This window comes from Trichomonascus vanleenenianus (genome assembly GCF_965637985.1).
Source record: "Trichomonascus vanleenenianus strain CLIB 3782 genome assembly, contig: TRVA0_020S, whole genome shotgun sequence".
NCBI classification, from domain to species: Eukaryota; Fungi; Ascomycota; class Dipodascomycetes; order Dipodascales; family Trichomonascaceae; genus Blastobotrys; species Blastobotrys vanleenenianus.
In genome coordinates this window covers 171,215-191,907 of record NW_027481867.1, presented here as the reverse complement: position 1 = coordinate 191,907, position 20,693 = coordinate 171,215, and the positions used below count along the sequence as shown (strand labels likewise).

General features: G+C 48.0%; 12 protein-coding genes across 12 annotated transcripts; 2 read left to right on the top strand and 10 right to left on the bottom strand.

Annotated features, from left to right (window-relative positions):
- Nucleotides 1-91: 91 nt before the first annotated feature.
- ARI1 (NADPH-dependent aldehyde reductase Ari1p) lies at nt 92-1,114 on the bottom strand (the record flags this gene model as incomplete). Its single annotated transcript, XM_076685008.1, has 1 exon — nt 92-1,114. The coding sequence occupies one exon, from the start codon at nt 1,112-1,114 to the stop codon at nt 92-94; it is 1,023 nt and encodes a 340-aa protein (XP_076540826.1).
- A 521-nt stretch (nt 1,115-1,635) lies between these two features.
- Nucleotides 1,636-2,250, bottom strand: NOP16 (Nop16p; the record flags this gene model as incomplete). The annotated part of the gene is made up of 1 exon (XM_076685007.1): nt 1,636-2,250. The coding sequence occupies one exon, from the start codon at nt 2,248-2,250 to the stop codon at nt 1,636-1,638; it is 615 nt and encodes a 204-aa protein (XP_076540825.1).
- A 653-nt stretch (nt 2,251-2,903) lies between these two features.
- On the bottom strand, nt 2,904-4,397 carry PPT1 (protein serine/threonine phosphatase; the record flags this gene model as incomplete). The annotated part of the gene is made up of 1 exon (XM_076685006.1): nt 2,904-4,397. The coding sequence occupies one exon, from the start codon at nt 4,395-4,397 to the stop codon at nt 2,904-2,906; it is 1,494 nt and encodes a 497-aa protein (XP_076540824.1).
- Nucleotides 4,398-5,385: 988 nt separating this feature from the next.
- TRVA0_020S02080 (uncharacterized protein) lies at nt 5,386-6,405 on the bottom strand (the record flags this gene model as incomplete). The annotated part of the gene is made up of 1 exon (XM_076685005.1): nt 5,386-6,405. One exon carries the CDS (start codon nt 6,403-6,405, stop codon nt 5,386-5,388), a length of 1,020 nt encoding a protein of 339 aa, XP_076540823.1.
- Nucleotides 6,406-7,889: 1,484 nt separating this feature from the next.
- RKI1 (ribose-5-phosphate isomerase RKI1) lies at nt 7,890-8,621 on the top strand (the record flags this gene model as incomplete). The annotated part of the gene is made up of 1 exon (XM_076685004.1): nt 7,890-8,621. One exon carries the CDS (start codon nt 7,890-7,892, stop codon nt 8,619-8,621), a length of 732 nt encoding a protein of 243 aa, XP_076540822.1.
- Nucleotides 8,622-8,874: 253 nt separating this feature from the next.
- On the bottom strand, nt 8,875-10,230 carry TRVA0_020S02036 (tyrosine-protein phosphatase; the record flags this gene model as incomplete). The annotated part of the gene is made up of 1 exon (XM_076685003.1): nt 8,875-10,230. The coding sequence occupies one exon, from the start codon at nt 10,228-10,230 to the stop codon at nt 8,875-8,877; it is 1,356 nt and encodes a 451-aa protein (XP_076540821.1).
- A 492-nt stretch (nt 10,231-10,722) lies between these two features.
- TRVA0_020S02014 (uncharacterized protein) lies at nt 10,723-11,346 on the bottom strand (the record flags this gene model as incomplete). The annotated part of the gene is made up of 1 exon (XM_076685002.1): nt 10,723-11,346. The coding sequence occupies one exon, from the start codon at nt 11,344-11,346 to the stop codon at nt 10,723-10,725; it is 624 nt and encodes a 207-aa protein (XP_076540820.1).
- Nucleotides 11,347-12,142: 796 nt separating this feature from the next.
- Nucleotides 12,143-13,456, top strand: APM1 (Apm1p; the record flags this gene model as incomplete). The annotated part of the gene is made up of 1 exon (XM_076685001.1): nt 12,143-13,456. One exon carries the CDS (start codon nt 12,143-12,145, stop codon nt 13,454-13,456), a length of 1,314 nt encoding a protein of 437 aa, XP_076540819.1.
- A 1,305-nt stretch (nt 13,457-14,761) lies between these two features.
- TRVA0_020S01970 (uncharacterized protein) lies at nt 14,762-15,427 on the bottom strand (the record flags this gene model as incomplete). Its single annotated transcript, XM_076685000.1, has 1 exon — nt 14,762-15,427. The coding sequence occupies one exon, from the start codon at nt 15,425-15,427 to the stop codon at nt 14,762-14,764; it is 666 nt and encodes a 221-aa protein (XP_076540818.1).
- A 908-nt stretch (nt 15,428-16,335) lies between these two features.
- On the bottom strand, nt 16,336-17,343 carry TRVA0_020S01948 (uncharacterized protein; the record flags this gene model as incomplete). The annotated part of the gene is made up of 1 exon (XM_076684999.1): nt 16,336-17,343. The coding sequence occupies one exon, from the start codon at nt 17,341-17,343 to the stop codon at nt 16,336-16,338; it is 1,008 nt and encodes a 335-aa protein (XP_076540817.1).
- A 174-nt stretch (nt 17,344-17,517) lies between these two features.
- On the bottom strand, nt 17,518-17,808 carry TRVA0_020S01926 (uncharacterized protein; the record flags this gene model as incomplete). Its single annotated transcript, XM_076684998.1, has 1 exon — nt 17,518-17,808. The coding sequence occupies one exon, from the start codon at nt 17,806-17,808 to the stop codon at nt 17,518-17,520; it is 291 nt and encodes a 96-aa protein (XP_076540816.1).
- A 394-nt stretch (nt 17,809-18,202) lies between these two features.
- On the bottom strand, nt 18,203-19,504 carry TRVA0_020S01904 (uncharacterized protein; the record flags this gene model as incomplete). The annotated part of the gene is made up of 1 exon (XM_076684997.1): nt 18,203-19,504. The coding sequence occupies one exon, from the start codon at nt 19,502-19,504 to the stop codon at nt 18,203-18,205; it is 1,302 nt and encodes a 433-aa protein (XP_076540815.1).
- Between the last annotated feature and the right edge of the window lie 1,189 nt (nt 19,505-20,693).

The window sequence follows — 20,693 nt, the reverse complement described above, 5'->3', positions numbered from 1 at the left end:
AATTTCTGGTATTTAACTCCCTATTACATTGCCTAAGGCTAGATGTAACAAATAAAAAGATCGCATACATTATCCTAAGTATTGTATTCAATTAATTCCACAGTCCAAGGTCGACAAACGATTGAACTGTATCAAAAACGGCCTCCTCGAGAGACCTGTAGTCCTGCTTATGCCCACTGTTCGAAAAGGAAACATCATACTTGATGGAATTCTTCTGCTTTGTCTCATTATCCAAAGGTCCATCCAGCGTCGTAGACAGTCCAGCCTTGAACTTGTCGTTACCCGATTCAGAGACCAACTTGACGATATCGTAACCAAAAATATCGCCAGCGACTGCGAACCACCGCTTGTTGACTGCTTTTGGGTTGTCGATTGCCTTGACGTGAATCTCGGCGACATCACGAACGTGAACAAAGCTAGCAAACGACGATTGTGGGACATTGCCCTTAAGAATGTTGTACATAAAAGTGTTCGACTCGTTAATCGCATCAACAGACTCGACATCACCCAGCATTCGCCCCCAGATATACGACGGCAAGATGGCGGTCAAGGTGAACTTTGGCTCCTCATTCTTCAAAAAGTCCCACGCAGCAAGCTCGGCGTACTTTTTGGAAGCAAAGTACGCCTTAGGAGTAGGCTGTGCGGTGGCTTCTTCCACAGTCACCTTGGCCCAATCCTTCTCAGTGTAAGTATATCCGGGTTCCGGGCTGAGCAAATCAACGACAGATACAACTGACGACGTCAAAACAATATGACGCACCTGAGGACAGTGCTCCTTGGCCGCCTTCATAACGTTGACCGTTCCATTAACGGCTGGCTCAATTGCCTCCTTCACGGCATCTTTAGTCGCATAGGAGACGGGCGACGCCGTGTGAATTACAGTGGTGATATCAGGGTGCTTTTGGAACACCTTGTCGTAGCCATGAGGCTCGTTGTTATCGGCAACATATTCGACAATCAAAGTGCCCTTCTTGTTGGCCGCAATTCGTTGCAAGAGGGGGAGCTTCTTCTCGCTTCGAATGGTCGCCACAACCTGGTAACCGCTGTCAAGCAGGATATCCAGGATGTGAAGGGCAAGAAACCCGGAAGCACCAGTCAAAAGAATCTTGGACATTGTTATGTATATACTCAATTGGTTTGCTACGATAGTGATGAGGCATTTATCAGAGCTCTTTCATTGTCTATATACTTTTTCCTACTTCAAACCCTTATAATTACAAATCCTGCATTGGATGACCCCTGGTGCCTCTGGCACGGTGTCCCGATAGATAGATTACAAATTGAGCCAACGGATTTGTATTTCCCCCTGTATAGCAGCAATCCTCACTTGCTATCGCTATACGACGTGATATTGCCAACTAAGACGCCGGATTGCTAGCGATGGTTTGGTACCAAACGGTGAGACACCGCCGATTGACGGCGATGGTTTTGGGATTGGTAATGGAAACTTTCTCCGGAGGAACAAGCTTGACGCCAAAATGAGAGTCAATAGTCTCCAACTATCTATATTTTTGTCTTTCTTATTACTATTGTCGTCTAGTATGGGTTTCCTGGGGGCCAGCCCCCAGACCCCCGTGGCTCCGCTTCGCGGAGGGCTAATTCGATGCTCTTTAATGGTCGTTAATAAATATACCGTTACTCAATGCCATTCTGCTTCTTCCACTTCTTCACCCGCCGTTTCAGGTCACCCTGAGACTGCTGGTACACGTTCAGCTTCTTATCCCAGAACATGGCCTCATAGTCGTCTCCATGCTTCTCGACCAATCGGCTGATCCAGTCTTGCTCACCCTCAGACTGAACTCGTGGCTTGATAAGCGCATGCTTCGCAGCCTCCTCCAGCTGTTTTACCACCTCAGTCGTCTCCTCCTCAAATCCAGTCCACTCCTCTTCTTCCTCTGCGTCACTGTCGTCGTGCTCCTTGGCCTTGCCGTACTCTATTCGCACAACGTTTCCCTCCTCGTCTCGAATGATCCGACCCTCTCCGGCCTGGAGCTTCTTCTCAGACTTTCGCTTTTCCTCCTTCACTGCATTGAGACTGATTTCCTTTTCATTTCCACCGGCTGGCCTGCCCAGTTTGGCCCGCAGACCCAACTTCTTGTAGTTCTGCTGCAGCGTCAGCTTAGGGTCCCAGTGCTGGGCGATGATGGGGTTGTGCGCGATCCGGATCTTCTTCTGCTTCTGCTTGACCCGCCGCGAGGTCTTGCTTATGCTCGATTTGTTCGCTCTCTTCCTTCGTACTCCGCTAGGCATGGTCTATGATCTATCTTGGCTCATCTCAAATTTTTTTTGGATTTTTCACTTTTGATAAGACACCGCGCGGGCCCCGCTACAGCCGTACGGCACACGGCTGATGCTACCATTCTGAATTACACCAGCATGTTGTACCTGTTAAATCAAAGAGAGTCCGCTTAAATTTTCTTAGATTTGTTTGTAGATGTATTAGAATGATTAATTGAAAGTGTAAAATTCAGATCTGGTACATTTGTATCACTACTGATTTGTCCTGTGTGTGTAGCCGTTAATCTGTAGAGAGATAAGAAGTACAGAAATACGCTTCCTTAATAGACAAATCATTTTATTCCAATATTAGTTCAATAGACTCGAAATATGTTACTTAATAAGTCGAAAAGCATACTGTGCGGCTTTGGGTGCGGCACGTGCGGCGTTTTAAGACATCAATAAGCCTCCCCCCAGTTGCTTCTACCTGGCGTGTATATTCTGCTTTTCAATTGACTTGGGGGCCAGCCCCCAAACCCCTTAGCTCCGCTTCGCGGAGATCTTACAGCAATGACCTCCGCGTAGCGGAGCTTCAGGGGGGTTTGGGGGGACTGGTCCCCCCAATTGCTTCTAGGAGGTATCGACTTGGGGAGGGGGGAAATGCCTGTAGGGGTCTATATTGTATTCTACATCATGAGGTTAGAAGCGTAAGCCATGGGCTTGATATCAGGGTGGGGCTGGGCCGCGAACTTTTCAAACTCGAGCACGTTGCCATTGTCGCCGCGAATGTTGATGTAGGCGCCCTCGTTGCCCTGCGCATCGCAGTAGTTGGGCGCCGAGAAGACTGTTATCAGCCGGCCGTCATGCTCTTCCGAGTATCCCTCCATTCGCACTTCGTGCGATCGGATGACGGCGCTGAGGTTGTTCTTCTCGCAGAACCGCTTAGTAACATCTGGGCCGAATTGAATGCCTACACCACGCTTGGAAGGTCCTCGGCCCTCTTCTTCTTGCGGATCGGTCCACAACATCTCCATCATGATACCCTCCTGGGCCGGCTGCGGGTGGGCGAATCGGTCTACCTTGCGGATATCGTCGAGGGTAACCTCGTCGTTCGAGAAGAGTCCACCATGCACAACAAGGTAGTCATTAGCGATGAGAGTACCCAGCGGCAGCACACTGAACGACTCCGAGAAGATTTCAAACACACGCTTCGACGAGAACTTGTGGTTGCACTCGCCTTCGAAGCCGTACACCTTGTTCATGTTGTCCGTCTCGTGATTACCACGGTTGATGAAGAAGGAGCGTGGATACAGCAGCTTGTAGCAGTAGAGCGTAATGGCGATTTCGCACGACCACGAGCCTCGATCGACAAAGTCACCATTGAAAAGATACATATGGTCTTCGCTGGGGGCACCGTTCTTGCGGAAGATCTCAAGCAGGTCGAAGAACTGGCCGTGGGTGTCGCCGCATACCGTGATCATCTTGCCCTTGGGAACTTCTACTTCTACGAGGGTCGGTTCTGACCTGAATTCGCGCATCGCCGCGTAGACAATAGCGTAAACGTACTTTCGTGGAATGAGCTTGCCCACCTTGAACCGCTCAACCATGGCGCTGATGAACTCCTTGGTCATGTTGATTTTGGGCGCCTTCTTGGTCACCGTGTTGTCTCGAGCTGTAGGCTCCACGAATTCAATATCTAGCAGGGGACCATCGTACGAGTCCTCGACTGTCAGACTTGAAATATCTAGCGTCTGTGAGAACGTCGGGCCTTCTTCCACTTCAATAGCCTTGTGGAATGCTATCTTACGCACAATCCCCTGGACAGTCTTGTATCGCTGCGAAGCGAGGCGATCGCCGGGTTCCTTCTCCAGGACCGTCTTGTAGTCCTTGAGGGCCTTTTCCCACTCAGCGATAGAGGCGTAAGCAGTCGCCCGCCGGAAGTAAGCCTTGGTATAGGCCGGATCGACCTCGATCGCTTTTGTAGAATCGGCTATGGCCAGCCCATAAGCCTCGTTCTTGATGTGTGCCTGCGCGCGGTTGGCGTAGAAGATAGCGTTCGATGCATCCAGCTCTATCGCCTTGGTGTACTGTTCGACGGCCTCATCGAACCGTCCTACCTTGAGGGCCTGGTTCCCCTTGTTCTTGAACTCCACCGCCTGCGCTGCTCGCTCCTGGGTCATCGTTTGCTCGGTTCAGTGCGAATTTTGCTGGTTATGGTCCGGGTGTCTGTGAGAGGCGTCCGGAGGAGGCCCGCGCCGCGTAGAAATATGAAAATTTCACTTTTTGCGTTTTTCTTCTTCTTCCATCACTGCAGATCTGGATATTTTTTGCGGCCATGGTAGGCTAACAAAGTTTTGCTAGTTTAAATGGGGGCCATTTCCAACCGGTTGCCGCTGGGGCGATTTTTGGCTTCGTTTTGAGGTCGCTTCGCTCTGGCTGGACGTGATTTCAGATCTGCAATTTGACAGTGAAAAGAGTATATCATAGTACATCTCGGACTCAATGTCTGTGCCGGGGTGTCTCCAATCGTACTGACATGTTTTTCTTGCTCTCTTGTTTAATTGTAATTATTTACGGTACTACCATATTACGTCGTACCATGTAGCTTTTACCGGTAGTAGCATACCGGTAGATAATTTTTATAATGCTTATAAATTTAAGGAATTTTTAAGGAGTAATTACCAATATATGTGAAATTCTTTATGAGATCTCAGGGGTAGATGTATTAGAAACCAGATCCTTTAAACTTGTTCCATGGTGTCCCCGGCACTGGAACATCTAACCTATTTACAGTACATGAAGCGTTGATGACTCCATTGGATATCCAAAAAGATCTTGTTATGAGGTTAAGATAAAAAAAAAATATACGAGGTATATGAAACCAACTGTGCCTGATGCTAACACACGTAATTCATAGGATGTATGGTGAATATTTCAAAGCTACGTAGATTACAGCAGTACCGGTATTATTATTTTATCAGATCAGAATCTAATAAACTCGTGATACCGGAAACTGATATACCCGGAAGATTGCCATTATCAATTCAACCATACTACCTCGTACCGGGTACTACAAAGTTACCAATACTACAAGATGAAAAAGGTACTGATAAAACACTACAAGATAAAAGGTCAATGGCAATGAGTAAATGTACACGATTCTTTCAATTATGCAGCGGTTTGTTCGGTCTGTGGCTGGTGGTGACCATTGGCTCGCTTAGCCTGCTGGCCCTTTCGTCGGTTTCGTCGAGGCTTTTTGGTCTCGGACTTTGGTGCCTCATCCTCTTTTTTCTGCTCGGTGGCTTTCGCCTGTTTGGCCTGCCCCTGCTCTGGCTGCTCCTGTTCCGGCGCCTTTGGCTGTGGCTGCTGCTCCTCTTCTGGCGCCTTTGGTTCTGGCTGCTGTGACTTCTCCACCTCATCCTGTGGCTGTGGCTGTGGCTCTTCCTCCTCTGGCTCCTCTTCCTGGAGGAAAGAGATCTCAATGCCCGAGGAAACAGCCTTGGACTCCTCCTCCTTCTGATCCTCAGCCTCTTCCTCCTCTTCATCATTGCCGAACCATTTTTCAACCGGAGTCAAGGCGATTTCCTTGATCTCACTATATTTAATACTGTCCTCGGTAACTGGCTCCTCCTCGCCATTATACAGCTTCTCAATGGCCGCTAGCGAAACCTCATCACCGCCATAAACCACTTGGAGCAATGTCTCGAGCCCAGAGCTCTCTTCGGCCGAGACCTTGTCGGAGAATTGCCGCTTGAACGAGGCAGCCCGCAGGAACTTGACCAGAAGTGACAGCTTCTCAGTGCCAATGGCAATGCCCTCCTGCTTGGCCTGCTCCAACCGCTTCTGCACCTCCTTCTCCTGCTCAATCGCCTCTCGCTCCTTCTCCTGCTTAGCTGCAGCCAAGTGCTTGTTGTACTGGCCCAGCGTCTCCTCAAGGTCCTTGAGCGGCGCGTCGACCGCTTCCCGGCTCTTGAGAGCGCTCACTTGATCCGCATTGAGAGACTTGGCATCCCCCAAGTCAAGCAGCTCCTGGTACTTGTCGAGCTTGCCTTTTCGCTTCTGGAGGTTCCTGATCCGCTTCTGCAAGTACTCGAGCACTGGATCACCGCCTTTCTCGCTGGCCACGCTCTCGTCGTCCCCGGTCTCTGGGGTGGCTTCTCTTCGCTTCTCCTTCTCCAGCTTCTTCATCGCTCGCTTCGAAAGCTTCTCCGCAGTAGCAACAGCATCAGTCGTAGCACCAGGACTCATCGTTAATTCTCGCCGCCTTCCCAGCTATTTATACAAAATATTAAATGATCGTATATAACGTTCACAAGAGGTTTTTTGTGCTGTGTGTGCTGCTTTCGACCCATCAATTTTTGAGGGTGTCCACACCACAATTTTTTTTCACTACGAGGGAATGACTTGTGATATGAATTTAATTGATACACAACTTATTAAGCACTCTAAACAATTTCGCAGTGCCTGCAATTGATATTTGAGGATTTTTTGAAACTTTGTGACACTTGACGGTTCCTAAGCCGCACCATACGCGGCGACATGTATGCACGCGCCTCTCACAACAGTTGCAAGGCTCTATGCTTAATATGTCACTTTAATTGTACTGCATACGGGTGTAGTGTATTTCATAGAGTGTAGGAATTAATTGCAGCTTTAGCCGTGACAGTGGAATTTTCCTCACGCAATGCTCCTAAGTTATATGTGCTAGTACCTGTAATCAATTATCATATCAACATTATTTAGCTCGTAGCTGCACATATATTAGGTACTTTAGGTAGCGCGTATTACGGCATGCTACTATGAATTTGATTTTACTTTAGTTTGTAATTTATTGCCGTTATGGCTTATAGAGATAGAGATTATTACCTACCAGTAACAGTACCGTGGTATATTTGCGAGACCAATATTTCGCGACTATTACATTACTACGCGATCGCTATAACCATTGTACAAAGTAAAGTAAGATTATCTACCGTATGAGAAACAGCCTATCCCTCAATCTTACCTTATCTCACGGAAATGCTTGTACCTTTGTACCCCGCTTCCAAATATTATGACTTTTTATTCTTATTGGTAATTGGAATAATGGTATTCATCAGATTCTAATTAAAAGCTTTATCTGATTCGAATATATATAAATTAACAAAACAACTTCTGATTGAATAAAGTGATTCGTCATTTTTCAATTGTACCAGACAAAATTTCGAAATACGGTACATACCCAATGCATAGGTACCACCATATCCAAATTTAAACATTCCGAGATCTTGGCAAATATGCTGGTACAATTGCCAATTACCAATTACATAAAGCTTCGAATCTAGAGCTACTGTGTAGTCTGTCCACGTGTATTACTAAATAGTACATGTAGTACGTGTCGTAATCTGACACGGGTGAGGTTAGCGGTCGGTGCTGATCAGTCCGTTGGCTTCCCCACATGGCCATTTCGCTTGCGTCGAGAAAAAAAATGGGCACTTATAAGGCGGCGCCCACCGGGCAATCATCGTACATAACCGTTGTGAATAAAACTGAGCGGCCCAATGTTGTCCATTAGGAGTGCCATGGCATGGCGGCCGATCTCGAGGGTCATTGGAGGGGTGAAAAAAAGTGACTCAAAAGTGCTTCTCGGGGCCCACCCCACCACCAGAGTTTATTCTTCAACTACAAGCTCCATGTCCGACTTGATTGAACAGGCCAAAAAATTCGCTGCCTACAAGGCGGTCGATGAGCATCTGCCCAAGAATGCCAAGGTCGTTGGTGTCGGCTCCGGATCGACCGTTGTCTACGTCGTTGAGCGACTGGCCCAGCTCAAGGAGTCGCACAATCTGTCCGAGGTCGTCTTCGTTCCCACCGGATTCCAGAGCAAGCAGCTGATTATCAACAACGGGTTCCGGCTGGGCAGCGCAGACCAGTACGCTCCGGGCGACCTTGATGTTGCGTTCGACGGAGCCGATGAGGTCGACGACCAGCTTAACTGCATCAAGGGCGGTGGTGCCTGTCTTTTCCAGGAGAAGCTCGTCAGCTTATTGGCCAAGAAGTTTGTTCTGGTCGCCGACAGCAGAAAGAAGAGTCAGCGACTGGGTACGACCTGGACTCAGGGTATCCCAATTGAGGTCGTCGGCATTGCCTATCCCAAGGTCACTGCTGATCTGAAGAAGCTTGGTGCTAAGAAGGTCGTTCTGCGAGAGGGCGGCAAGGCCAAGGCTGGCCCAGTGGTCACCGACAATGGCAACTTTATTCTTGACGTTGATTTTGGTCCGGTCCAGCCAGAGGAGGTCGTTCCATTGCACAATCAGATCAAGACTTTGGTCGGTGTAGTGGACACTGGCTTGTTTGACAATGCTGAGATTGCCTACTTTGGCGAGGCCGATGGCACTGTGACCACCCGAGCCAAGAAGGTGTAGTCTTCTAACATTAAAATATCTAACCAATTGTGTATTTGTTGTTAACTAATAAGTGACAATGGATTAACTTGTACTAAAAATCCAGACAGATTCAATGTCAAGTAAAGAATTGGAACAAATTCCTCTTTCAATGCTAGAAAAAAAATGCAAATAAGATACCATTTATAATTACCGGTATCTAGCGGTTTGTGTATTTGTTTATAACTGGTAAATTCGGTAAATTCGACTCAATGGTGACGACAATCTCTATCGGTTAAATATCCTCAACAACCAAGTTGCGCTTGATGGCGGCAATCTCCTTGTCGCTGAACTTGATAAAGTCACGCAGGTAGCCCTCGGCACCGCCGTACTCTACGTCGAGAACCTCCATAGCGTTCCTACAGGCCTCGTAAGGACTGCTGAGCATGTTCCTAAGCGCTTCTTCGTTTGGCAAATCCCGTCCAGATTCCTTGCACAGCTCTTTAATTCGTGGATACTCCGGCAACAGCCCCTCGGTAGTCAATTCGTACTCGCGGCAAATTGTATCTCGATCAACGCCTATAAGACTGAGCAGGATCATGGAAAGCATACCGGTTCTATCCTTGCCTGCCATGCAGTGGAAAAGTAGCGGCTCTTCTGGCCGGTCTCGGATATGCTCTAGAATTACTCTGTACGACCTGATCGCGTGTCGGAAGATGTTGTTGTAAATGAACAGGAATGCCTCAGTCGCAGAAGTGAACTTTTTAGACTCTTCGGCTAGCGCGTCCGGAGAAAGCGCCTTGTCAGGAAGTACCGGGTTGTATACAGTTTTAATGCCCTCGAAGTCGGCCATTGGGGCCAGATCAATCTCGGGCTGGGATCGCAGATCATAGATATATCTGATACCTAGCGCTCGAAGCACATTCTGGCCCCGGATTGTAGCCTCCGCAGGATTTGCTGCCCGGAAAAGCATCCCTGACTTGAGGACTCCGAGCGGAGACCTGAATCCACCGAGATCTCTGCAGTTCGACACACCCTCTACATCCTTCCACCGCTTCGTAAGTCCGGCGTTGGAGTAAATGGCCATGAATCGCGACCGCTCCGAAGCAGGGCTCAGCCAGCTCTCAATGATATCGTGGTGATCTTGATCGTTGACTAGCCGGGTGAAGTTTCGCGGGCCGAACGCGTCGGCATACTTATCCGCATGGAGAAGTCCGTGAGCATCTTCCCGGTGGTAGATACTCAGTACCGAGGTGTGATTATCCAGCACGACCGAGTCGAGGAAAGCTCCGTCGAACGCACCACCGCCGTTTACAAAGTTCGGAACTACAAAGTCCTGAGTAGCAGTCCATCGCAGCAGCTGCGGGGCCACCTTGCCGTTGGCTAGTACACCAATCAGCGCCAGCTTCTTTTCCTTAGTGAAGTAGTCAAAAAGCTCATCGGCGCTCGACTCGTCAAAGTGGCTCACCGTGAAGACGGTGAACTTGTGGGACTTGGTGAGCAGCTCAGCGATGCCAGCCAGCGAGACTGGTCCCGCAGGATCCGGGAATACGACCAGCAGACGGCATCCGGGGATCGGGAACTCAAAGTTATCAGGGTAGGTCAGGATGCCGATGGACTTGCCAACACTAATCTCCGAGCTCATCATCATATTCGGTGTTTGTTTTTTTTGGTGATTTTGAAGGTCTGGGGAAGGGGATCCTCTATATAGCACTCGAAGGGTCTGTACGTTTCAATGTTCCAGTTGAGAGGCGGACCTCATTACCCCGTACCCCTAACAGCGACCTTCGGCAAAACAGCCGGCAGTCTGTTTAATCTTTAATCCGGGCGTTATTCGTAGAGAGCGAGCCGTCACTAAGAATAACAGGACATTCTGCAAACCCCTCATCGCATGTTGCTTGCATATACTCATCACTAAGCGGAGAATTCATGGAGAATGTAGTTCCGAAAGGACCATAGACTGTATGCGCACAGGGCAAATGGTTGAGGCCCGGAGCTATGACCTCCGTAATTATAACGGAGGAATACAATGATAATGAGGAAGCGAAGGTGCCGACGCTTCGGTCTTGATCAGCCCGTGCGATGACCAGTCTGTCGCATCATATGCCACTTAGAAAGAAACAAATAGCCAAAAATAGAGAAATCAGCTTGAGACTAGGTCCTTGAGCAATTGAACTAGCTTCCGCCGGTCTTCAGCAATGGTGGGCGGACGCTCGATATCGCTACGCAGACAGAAGAGCGGAACGTAAAGCTCCGCTAGCTGTGTGTAGTGTTTGGCGTATAGATCAGAGAGGGCTTTATGAACGCGCAGTTCATGCCCTTCCAGCTCTTTGGACGGGTCTACTTGGTCTTTGGGGGAGCCTGTAGCTGCTCCTACTAGTTTGAGCACGCTGGCCAACTGTTGCTTACTCTGTTCGCGGCGTTTCTGGTTGGCTATGATCTGCTCTCGTTCCTGGAACCATTGGCGCTCTTTTCGGTCCTGTTCGAGTACCATTTGTTTGATTTCGCTCATGGCAAACTCGCTGTGGGTGGTATATTTGACGACATACTGCATGGCCGGGAGATATGTGGATATAGTAGTTGGATCAGGACGCTTTTCGGTATCTACGTTGGTACTGTTTCGATAGTTGTTGTGGGTTTCTTCATATTTTCGTTCCTTTCGTTCTTGAGTTTTTGGCTCTTCATAGTTTGGCTTTGGGTGGTCTGGTGCGTTCTGGGCCTCTGAGAGTTTCCTCAGCAGATCAAATACCTGCTTATTATCGTCCATCACCTATCTTGATCAATTTGCAATTGACAGATCTAAGTGCTCAGGGGAGGTTTTGACGTATACCCTACTTAATTCTACTTAACAGTGCGTAACGCTCACTGCAAAAGACCCGTTTTTGTGTCACTCACTTAACAATTAATTTTTTTCTTATTAGTTTGCAATTGCATCGTATCAATTATGTCGCTTGCGAAAAAAAAAACATAATGCATTCTAACTGGATGAATATACCATATAGGAGTACTGTACTGTACCTATATGGTATGAGAAAGGACGTTTCTCACCTTTAAATGGAATTTCTGCCCGGCGTTGGGCTTGTCTTACAAACTTGATCGGAGTGACAAGAACACTAGTGACACTAAATGCGGTCTTTTGGACTGTCAAATGAGCGTTACCCATTGACTTTTATTGTATATATCCACATATAGGAATAAATTTCTCAATAATTTCGTTGTAAAATGATACAACTGCTTCGATTAAGGCTCTTGACTTCTCAATTCGCACCCACGAGACCGTACTTCGCCAATTGAGCTCGTTACACAGAGACCAGCGCTTCCTCGGCGAAGCCGAGCTACGGGGAGTTTGAGGGGCCAGCCCCTCAAGAAATAAAACGAAACGAATCTGTAACTCTAGCTCGGTTTCATCTACCGCCAACACCGTCTTAACTAATTCATCCAATATTGATTGTCGCGCGCGCGCGGGCAATGTGCAATGAAATATTCCAGCCACTTTGCTGTTCACTTGAAATTGCCGCGGAGAGAGAGCGACGACGAAACCAAGGCGAAAGTACCCAAGCGATATGGCGTCCGCGGTGTTCTTCCTCGACCTGAAGGGGAAGCCGCTGCTGTCCCGGAACTACCGGGGCGACATCCCCATGAGCGCTGTCGAAAAGTTCCCAATGCTTCTGCTGGAGGCCGAAGAAGAATCGTCAGTGGTGCCCCCCTGTTTCTCGCACGAGGGCATCAATTACCTGTACATCACGCACAACAACCTGTACCTGATGGCGCTGACAAAGCGCAACTCCAATGCCGCAGAGATCCTGCTTTTCCTGCACCGCATCGTCAAGGTACTTACGGAGTACTTCAAAGAGCTCGCGGAGGAGTCCATCCGCGACAACTTTGTCGTGATCTACGAATTGCTGGACGAAATGATGGACTACGGGTACCCACAGACGACAGACACTAAGATCCTCCAGGAGTATATCACGCAGGAGTCGCATGCGCTGGAGGTGCAGGCGCGCCCGCCGGTCGCTGTGACGAACGCCGTGTCCTGGCGAAGCGAGGGGATCCAGTACCGCAAGAACGAGGCCTATTTGGACGTTGTCGAGTCGGTCAATATGCTCATGTCGACCAGCGGGCGTGTTCTGCGGTCGGAGATCCTGGGGTCTGTGCAGATGAAGTGCTACCTCTCTGGTATGCCTGAGCTGCGGCTGGGGCTCAATGATAAGGTTATATTCGACCGGCAGTCGAATTCGAGTGGGCATGTGTCGGGTAAGGCGATTGAGATGGAGGATGTCAAATTCCACCAGTGTGTCAGGCTTTCGCGATTCGAATCAGACCGTACTATTTCGTTTATCCCTCCGGACGGTGAGTTTGAGCTTATGTCGTACCGGTTGAACACCAATGTTAAACCGCTCATTCTTGTCGACTGTCGTATCATCAACCACTCATCGTCACGGTTCGAGCTTATTGCCCGGGCGCGGGCGCAATTCAAAAAACGGTCGACGGCTAATAACGTCGAGATTCACATTCCGGTGCCGGATGATGCAGATTCGCCGCATTTAAAGGCGAGCGGAGGTAGTGCCAAGTGGAAGCCCGAGCAGTCTGAGGTTCTATGGAAGATTAAGCAGTTTGGCGGACAGCGTGAGTTCACTCTGCGAGCAGAGCTGGGTCTGCCCTCGGTTAAAGACGTTGAAGATGCTAAAGCGAAGCAGAAGCGGCCCATTACGGTGAACTTTACAATCCCGTACTTTACTACCTCAGGCATCCAGGTTCGCTATCTCAAGATTATTGAGCCGAAAATGCAATACCAGTCTTATCCATGGGTTCGGTACATTACAAAAAGCGGTCCAGACTATACAATACGGATGGATCAGGAAAACACTAGAGGATGACGTTAATTATTTTATTTTATTCAATATATTGCCGCCTAGGCTTTGCATGACAGAATTGCCGCTGGCTTGTTGCATCTTACCCAGTGGTACTTAGTTGGTAATATTAGAAGCCCCAAGTTGTTACAGTGGGATACGTCTTTGAGAATGGATGAGGGGACCATTGAAGTGATGATACAATGAAAACTCCGGGACGTCGAGCTACGAGGAGTTTGAGGGGCTGGCCCCTCAATTTTCATCTACGGGCCTCTGGCCGCAGAGCGTATACAATTACGGTATTTATGGTATAAATTAAATAGCCAATTGGGTTCGAATATTTATCAAACGTACAGCAGAAGGGTCACTGGCCTCTTTTGTAGGACCTATTGAATCCCTGCCGCAGTGGCAGGCAGGGCCCGATATAGAGTCTTTCAATTAGCCAAATAGACCGGGTATAAGATATGTTGAACCTGGTTTAAGAATCTGACTCTTCAGGTAATAACGGCTTTAGAAATATTACATAAAACCCCGGATAGCTCTAGCCGGTTGACATCACTACCGTGTAGCCTTTGCTCTAATTCTAATATAAGTCCTATTACAGTATCACTCCTTCCGGTACCGCATTTGGTATTTTATGCTTGGAGGCAATCGGTCTGTTTAGGAAAGGAAATTGAAGCCATCCACTTGAGTAGAGAAGAAGCGTTTATGGTATGTGTGTGTACTCGACAATGTGGATCAGTTTCAGGGGAGGTTGCGCGTTGAGGAGTAGCCGTGCACGGCTGTGAATTTTCCCCCCATGGTATTGGATGTTTTGGCTACACTGCCAATGTAACCGTAGCGTACTGGTACTAAGTGTAAGGGTGTTATAAGTAACTACGGTATTACAATTCTAATATTATTATGTACAGTGTATATTTTAGCCATGCCTCGATATGCCTCTTCTTACTTAATAATCAGTTAAGGCTGAGAGGAGACAGAAAAGAGGAAGGTTTAGCGAGATCCTTCTATAGATAGATCATATCTGTATATGTTTCAATTGGCACAAACGAACCGTTTGGGGTAGAACGTTACGCCCTTGGCCTTCGAGGACTTGGACCCTAGCTACCCATGTTAGCAACAATTCCAATGTTAGAACAGTAACATACCCTTAACATAGCTCGTAAATCACCTGGAAGTGCTCGAACCATTCACTAAAGTCCTTAACTTGTGGACTCAAGAACCCAAGGAGGGGGCGACGGAAATTCATCACCTCGGGGTCAACGTTTTCTTCCTGGAAAAATAAGCCTTTAACCACACTTTGGCCAGCCTCCTCGGTGTATTTGTACAGCATCATTGCTGTGTAATCGAAGCATCCGATGTAATCGCAGCCACTGTCTTCGTGATATTTTTGGACTTGCTTGGAAATCTGAATGGCATTATTTTTTCAGATAGGTTGTAAGGCCGCGTTGTTCCGCAGTAGATATTTTTTTCCGCGTAGTGCTCTTCGTTCTCAGCCATGGCAGGAGCAAAACCCTCTCGGTGAAGTACGCCAGTGTTTTTGATTTCAAAAATATATAGTGGTATCGGCGGAAAGTAGCAATTGCTTCCCTCTTTTGGACGTATCACCCAGTCGTAATCAGGACGGCTTCGATTACTCACGCCGTGCTGAGCTCCGAAAACGATTTCTGTACCCTCTGGCATGTCGCATTGGAGGGCAATGTTTACTGGTTCAATGAGGTTCTCATATGTAAGTAATGCAACATCCCCCTCTGTTGCAAGCCTGTGCGCTATCCGAGGGAGCATGGGTGAATTCATATCTGGGTTACCAGCCGGGTGGGGAACATGGCAGCTTCTATAGGGCTCAATATCTTCCTGAAGAAGAGCCTGAGGCACTTTTGTATTCCGAGTAGTCCACGAACTTGGCCCAATCGACCTGTTTTCACGTACAGGCCGATCTACAAGAACCTGTTCTGGAACGCTTAAGGGCAGATAAAATGCTTCATAAATGGAGGGCATCTTTAATGCTGTAGTTCAATGAAAACGGGTATAAACAAATATTGTAAGTATCAGGAGCGCCGCACGCGGCGGGCCCTGGGTATAGTCTCAAACTTACTCAGGCACATGCAGACGCGCTCATTCAGTGAGTACGCGCGCTGGGGTTCGCATTCAGAACACTCGATACCGTTCAAAGCGTATGATGGCATTTCTTTAGCTAGCATCACAGAGCCTTACATTCTTCTGGCGCAGCATTAATACAGTTTACAAAAATTATCTACCCCGTATAGTTAAACCTGGAAATTATCAGAGCTTCCAAATTAAGACAACTTCACAATCATCCTAGCCGTTAGACAAATAGAGATCGAATTGCGTCGGAAATCTTAGTCAAGGCAGCCATGGCCTCAAAGTTGAATGGGTTGAGCGTGGGCGGCAACAGGCAGCTGGGAGTCACCGTTCTCCTCTCTACAAGTTTCTGACCCCTCCTGTGAATCCATGTTCCATGTCTCTTGAGTGGAAAGTAGAGCAGGAATTGAGGGTGATGGGGATGCTGATATTGATCTCGCTTCCGGCTGGCGGGTGTCAACATTGGCTACCTCCTCATCGTCGTCCTCACGTCGTCGACGGCAATCTTACATCTCTTGTGCAGCTCCTGCTCAACAATTTTTTGAGAGAAAGGCGAAAAAAGCACATCCATCCGTGCATTGGAAAACGATTGAATAGAAACGCGCAACCAAAGAGCTGGTGAAAGAGGATTAAAGCAAAAAAATATAAAGCCATTGATTAGCGAGAGTAATATAGTAGCGTAATACAAGTATAACAGTTTATATTAGCGAAGGCTCTCCTGAGCCGATGCACGGGCTTATCCGCTGCTATATGCTATATGCTATACGATTAAAGCAGCTTTAAGCTGCAAAAGCTGCGTGTGCCTATGATTGACCAGCGTGATGCCAAGGTATATAGCTCAATTTGGTGTAGTTCGGGCAATACATTTTCCACATATCTGCCGTGATTGACGATGCGGTATGAGAATACTCCTTCTCAATCCATGGCCGCCAGTCCCATATAATCCAATCCGCAAAGATACGTGCCCTATCTAAACCCCACCGTACAATTGGCGAAATGTATTGTCCAGGAAAGAACAGTGCCCTCATGTGAGCCATATCATCACCAACGCGACCGAAATTGCTTCTGGCAAAATCAACAAAAACTAGTGGCCGCTCGTGCAAATTTTGCGTAATAATGACATTTGGAGGAAAGAAATCTGTGAGATATATATCCCGCTTGTATACCGAACTTTCGAAATCGATCACTCTCTTCAGAATGAGCTGCCGCTCCTCTTTCGTAAAAGCTTGCGGATTACTCTGTTGCATTGTCAACCCTGGTATATACTCAAGTAGTATGAGGCGAACCTCTCGTGTTTGGGGTCCTTCGACGGGGATATCCATAGAAAAGGACCCATAAAAGATGGGGATTAAGCCTCCCTGATAGTCAGAGAGTTCTTCATACGCACGCACTTCGTGAGTATAGTCATTGTCGACGATAGCGAAAGGGTCAACGATGCCATCATCATCGTCTACATAGAGCGGATCATAGACCTTGGTAACTAGCTTCTTCCATCGCTTTATCCGTTCCAATTTAGATAGTGCCTGCACTAGAAAGACTTGCGAATTGTAGCCGTCACCAATTCTGATGGTATCACGTATGCGAAAGTCAATGCTCCCAGGTCCGAAGTCCCCCGCTAACGGAGGATGAAGTATGCATCGCTCCAGTGGTGTCAGTTTCTTGCTCTCCTCCCTACTTTCTTTTGAGCTAATAAAGCCATTATGAATTACGGGGGTTGATGGAGGAGCGATGTGCTGACGGATAGTGAATTTCCAGCCGCGGACATAAGGAATCTCTGGTTTGGGTAGTGAAGTTGAAGTCTGGAAAACCATTTCGTACTTCTGTTTCCTGTGTTCTTGATCTCTTCCTATTGCATCAAAGTGACATGAATGAAAACAAGAAGATGCTATTCTGGACTGGCTTATCTCAAATTTATATTTGTAACTCTATTTTCAAAGGCGCTGTTAGACTTGTGCGCAGTTATATTCTTGAACCTAAAATCCGCTTCATAGGTGCGATGCTGTCTTAACGAATAAACTTGCACTGGAAGATGAGCAGATACATTCCATTCTCAACATTAAAGCAGTGTACATGTAACTGGTAGTACAGCACATTTTGAGTAAATGATAGTGTAGTTTGCTGAGCACCAAAGGATCCCTAGATAGAAAAATAGATTCATTATTGATCATTGCCACGGTATTCGAGGTTATTAGGAACTCACAAAATGCTTGATAGGACTCTCGACCAGAACAAGTCTGCAGGGACTCAGGTAACAGTCTTACTGGATGGCGGTGCATGGAGTCAGAGGAATTATTATAAGCGGTTCCTTTCTATCTATCGTTTCCATAAAATAGGCCAATGGTGTGAGTCGGTTGTCCCGTCTGAGCCACCGTGTACCTGATTGATATAACTGACCTTGGATAGGAAAGCATTCGATTGCCTAACATGTTCGTGAGCCTGGGGTGAGTAACGATGGATATTTGAGAAGAAGCAACAACTTTATGAGCAGTGCGAGATGAGTTGCGATCTCACCGCGATTGTGTGAAAACAATTTACTGGCAGCAAGATGCCTTAAGGCTAGATATTTTCTAGTGAGAGCAAAGTCAAGTGATATGGTGCATATGTAAATGTATTATTGTGGAGGTGTAACATAAATAGCCAATTCATTCAAATGTCATTATAGTAAGGTCGTTATTCATAAAGTCGTCGATCAAGTTCACGCAAGACGTTAGCCACACTGCTAACTTCTACCTGCATACCCCGCGTGTTGAGCTTGCCCACAAGCCTCCCCAGGTCAGCGCGGTAGAAGTCTTTATGCCGCGACAGGGTCTGGTATGCCGCAGCACAGGGTATATAAGTGCCGCCCTGGGTCGAAGTAGGAAGCGCAGCGCCCTGCTTCTTGTTTCTCTCAGCGATAGTAGTGCAGAAGAGAGTCGACATAGGGTCGGAGCGGCACTGCATGCAGTTTCCTGGGTTGCCTGTGCACCCAGTGGACGGCGTCTCCTCAACAATTGGTGCAGCGTTAGCCAGCGGACTCGAGTACGTGACTGGAAGAACTTCCTGAATGTCCGGATGCAGAGTCGGCAGCTTCCTGGGCGACACAGGGCTCTCAGGTGCATCGCTGTAGACTGACTCTGGAGGCGACGGAATGGCTAAGGGTGCAAGGGTGTTCCTCTCGCACATGCAAGGTTGCTCTTCGCCGCAAAAACCACACATTTTCTTGGCTCGAGGCGGGAGAGGCACCGACTTAACCTTCTTGGGCCGCGAAAACATCTCCGTGAAGTCTATTTCCATGGTGTTGGTATCCTCAGGGGGAGAGATCTTGCGCTTTTTGAGTGGAACCGATCGGACCTGTTCTGGAGATGAGGGAATCATTGGCTTCTCTCGGATACCAATAGCGACGCAAATGCAATCGTCTTTAACACAGACTCGACAGTCATCGATGTCGCTTGGGGCAGCACTGGAATTGCTGACTGGAAGTCGCTCCTCCAATGCTCTATCCAGAACATCTAGAGGCAGGTCATCATCATCTCCAGGAACCGGGCTGGCCATTGGAGTAGATACACCATAGCTGTGCGTCCTGAGTTCCTGAACCGTCCTTCGAAGGTCACTATTCTCACTCCGGAGTCTCTTAATCTCCGCCTTGTAATTCTGCTCCACGACAGCTCTGTCGGATTCCACCGCAGCAAGCTTCTCCTCCAGCTCGCCCACCCTGGCAGCTCGGCGCTCTCGGAAAGCTCTCTGGGCCGCCCTGTTCTGGGCCTTTCGTTTAGTAGGAGGAGTGTCAACCGACGGCTTTCGGCCTGGCTTGGGCCTTGGGGGCAGAACCCATACTTTAGAGGTCGACAGCTGGATGTCGGCGGTGGGGCTGGATGGGCCCGGAGTGGGCGCAGGACTCAGAGCCGGCTTGGGGGCTGCCGCAATGGGCTTCTGGGCAATAGGGGCTGGCTTCAATGGGGCTGGGGCCATCTTTAATGGGGGCTTACTGCTCATCTACCACGTATGGGCACTTCAATGGGAATGGAGAATGTTTAATTTTTTTGGGCAAGCCCTAAAGAGCAGAAATGACTAAAAAATTTGAGAAAAATCCCAGAAGGCAGATGCAGGGTTATAAATGAGGAGCAAAATATGCGGGTCTAGATTGATTAGTGGGTAATCAATCTGATAAAATGCCACCTTCCGGTTATGTCGGACGACTCTCATTGGCCGTTGAGCCGCCAAGCTGAGCATTTTTCCTGCGCGCGCACTATGGGCGCTAAGCCCGAGGTCGGCCGTCGAGCAGCGATCTCCGGAGCGGTTTCCCAAACGGGCTGATCTGATCAGATAAAAATTTGCAATCTTTCCCAATGGGGAAGGAACCCTAAGCGATGGCTACGAGCCACCCGACCAGTCGTGAACTGCTAACCAACTGCAGTAGCTAGTCACATCCAAAATCGCTGCATGTATTCGCTTATACATTCAAAGCCATAATATGATGATTCTATCTTCATTAGTCTATATTTGCTCATTATTTTTAGGGATTGGCTGGCGTTAGGTAGAGCAAAAAACCTGCCTGATTCCTCCAAGACATATATGCGCGCTTATATTGGTCCATCCGGCTGACTAGACTGATTCTTCTGCAAGTTTGGTCCCATGTAAGTGGGGTGGTTACGTGTCGATGGTCTATGAACTGTGCCTTGCAGTACCAAATGACTCGAGAACCGACTGAAATTTCAAGGTGTCGGGCTTCTGACTCACTACGTACATGCCTTTAACGACCCGGACTGCTATTGTACACATTTTGTAATAATACGTGGACATCGGTTCCCACCGGTATAAACCGAATTTCGCTTGCAGTTTCGTGAGACTGTTTGTCACCGGTTTTATCAATCAGTACTACTTCAGCCATATATGATGTGGAACACAACCCCTCCGATAAAATCCGTATCCGTTCTTGACATTGTTTAGAATTCAAGACCTGTGATCACCATCAGAGTTACCCAATCTCGGGTGAAGTGGCTTGGACGTCGTAGTCTTTGTCTTTCTGTAAATAAACATGAGCTCTGTGTAGCTTAGGTAGCCAATTGAGGGCCTCCAGTGCTGGCATAGCCTGTTCTCTCAATCATATAGCAATCCGACTGTATACAATTCTTGAAAGCAATAGCTTATACCCGGGTAAAGCGCAGTTATTTCGCCAAGCCGC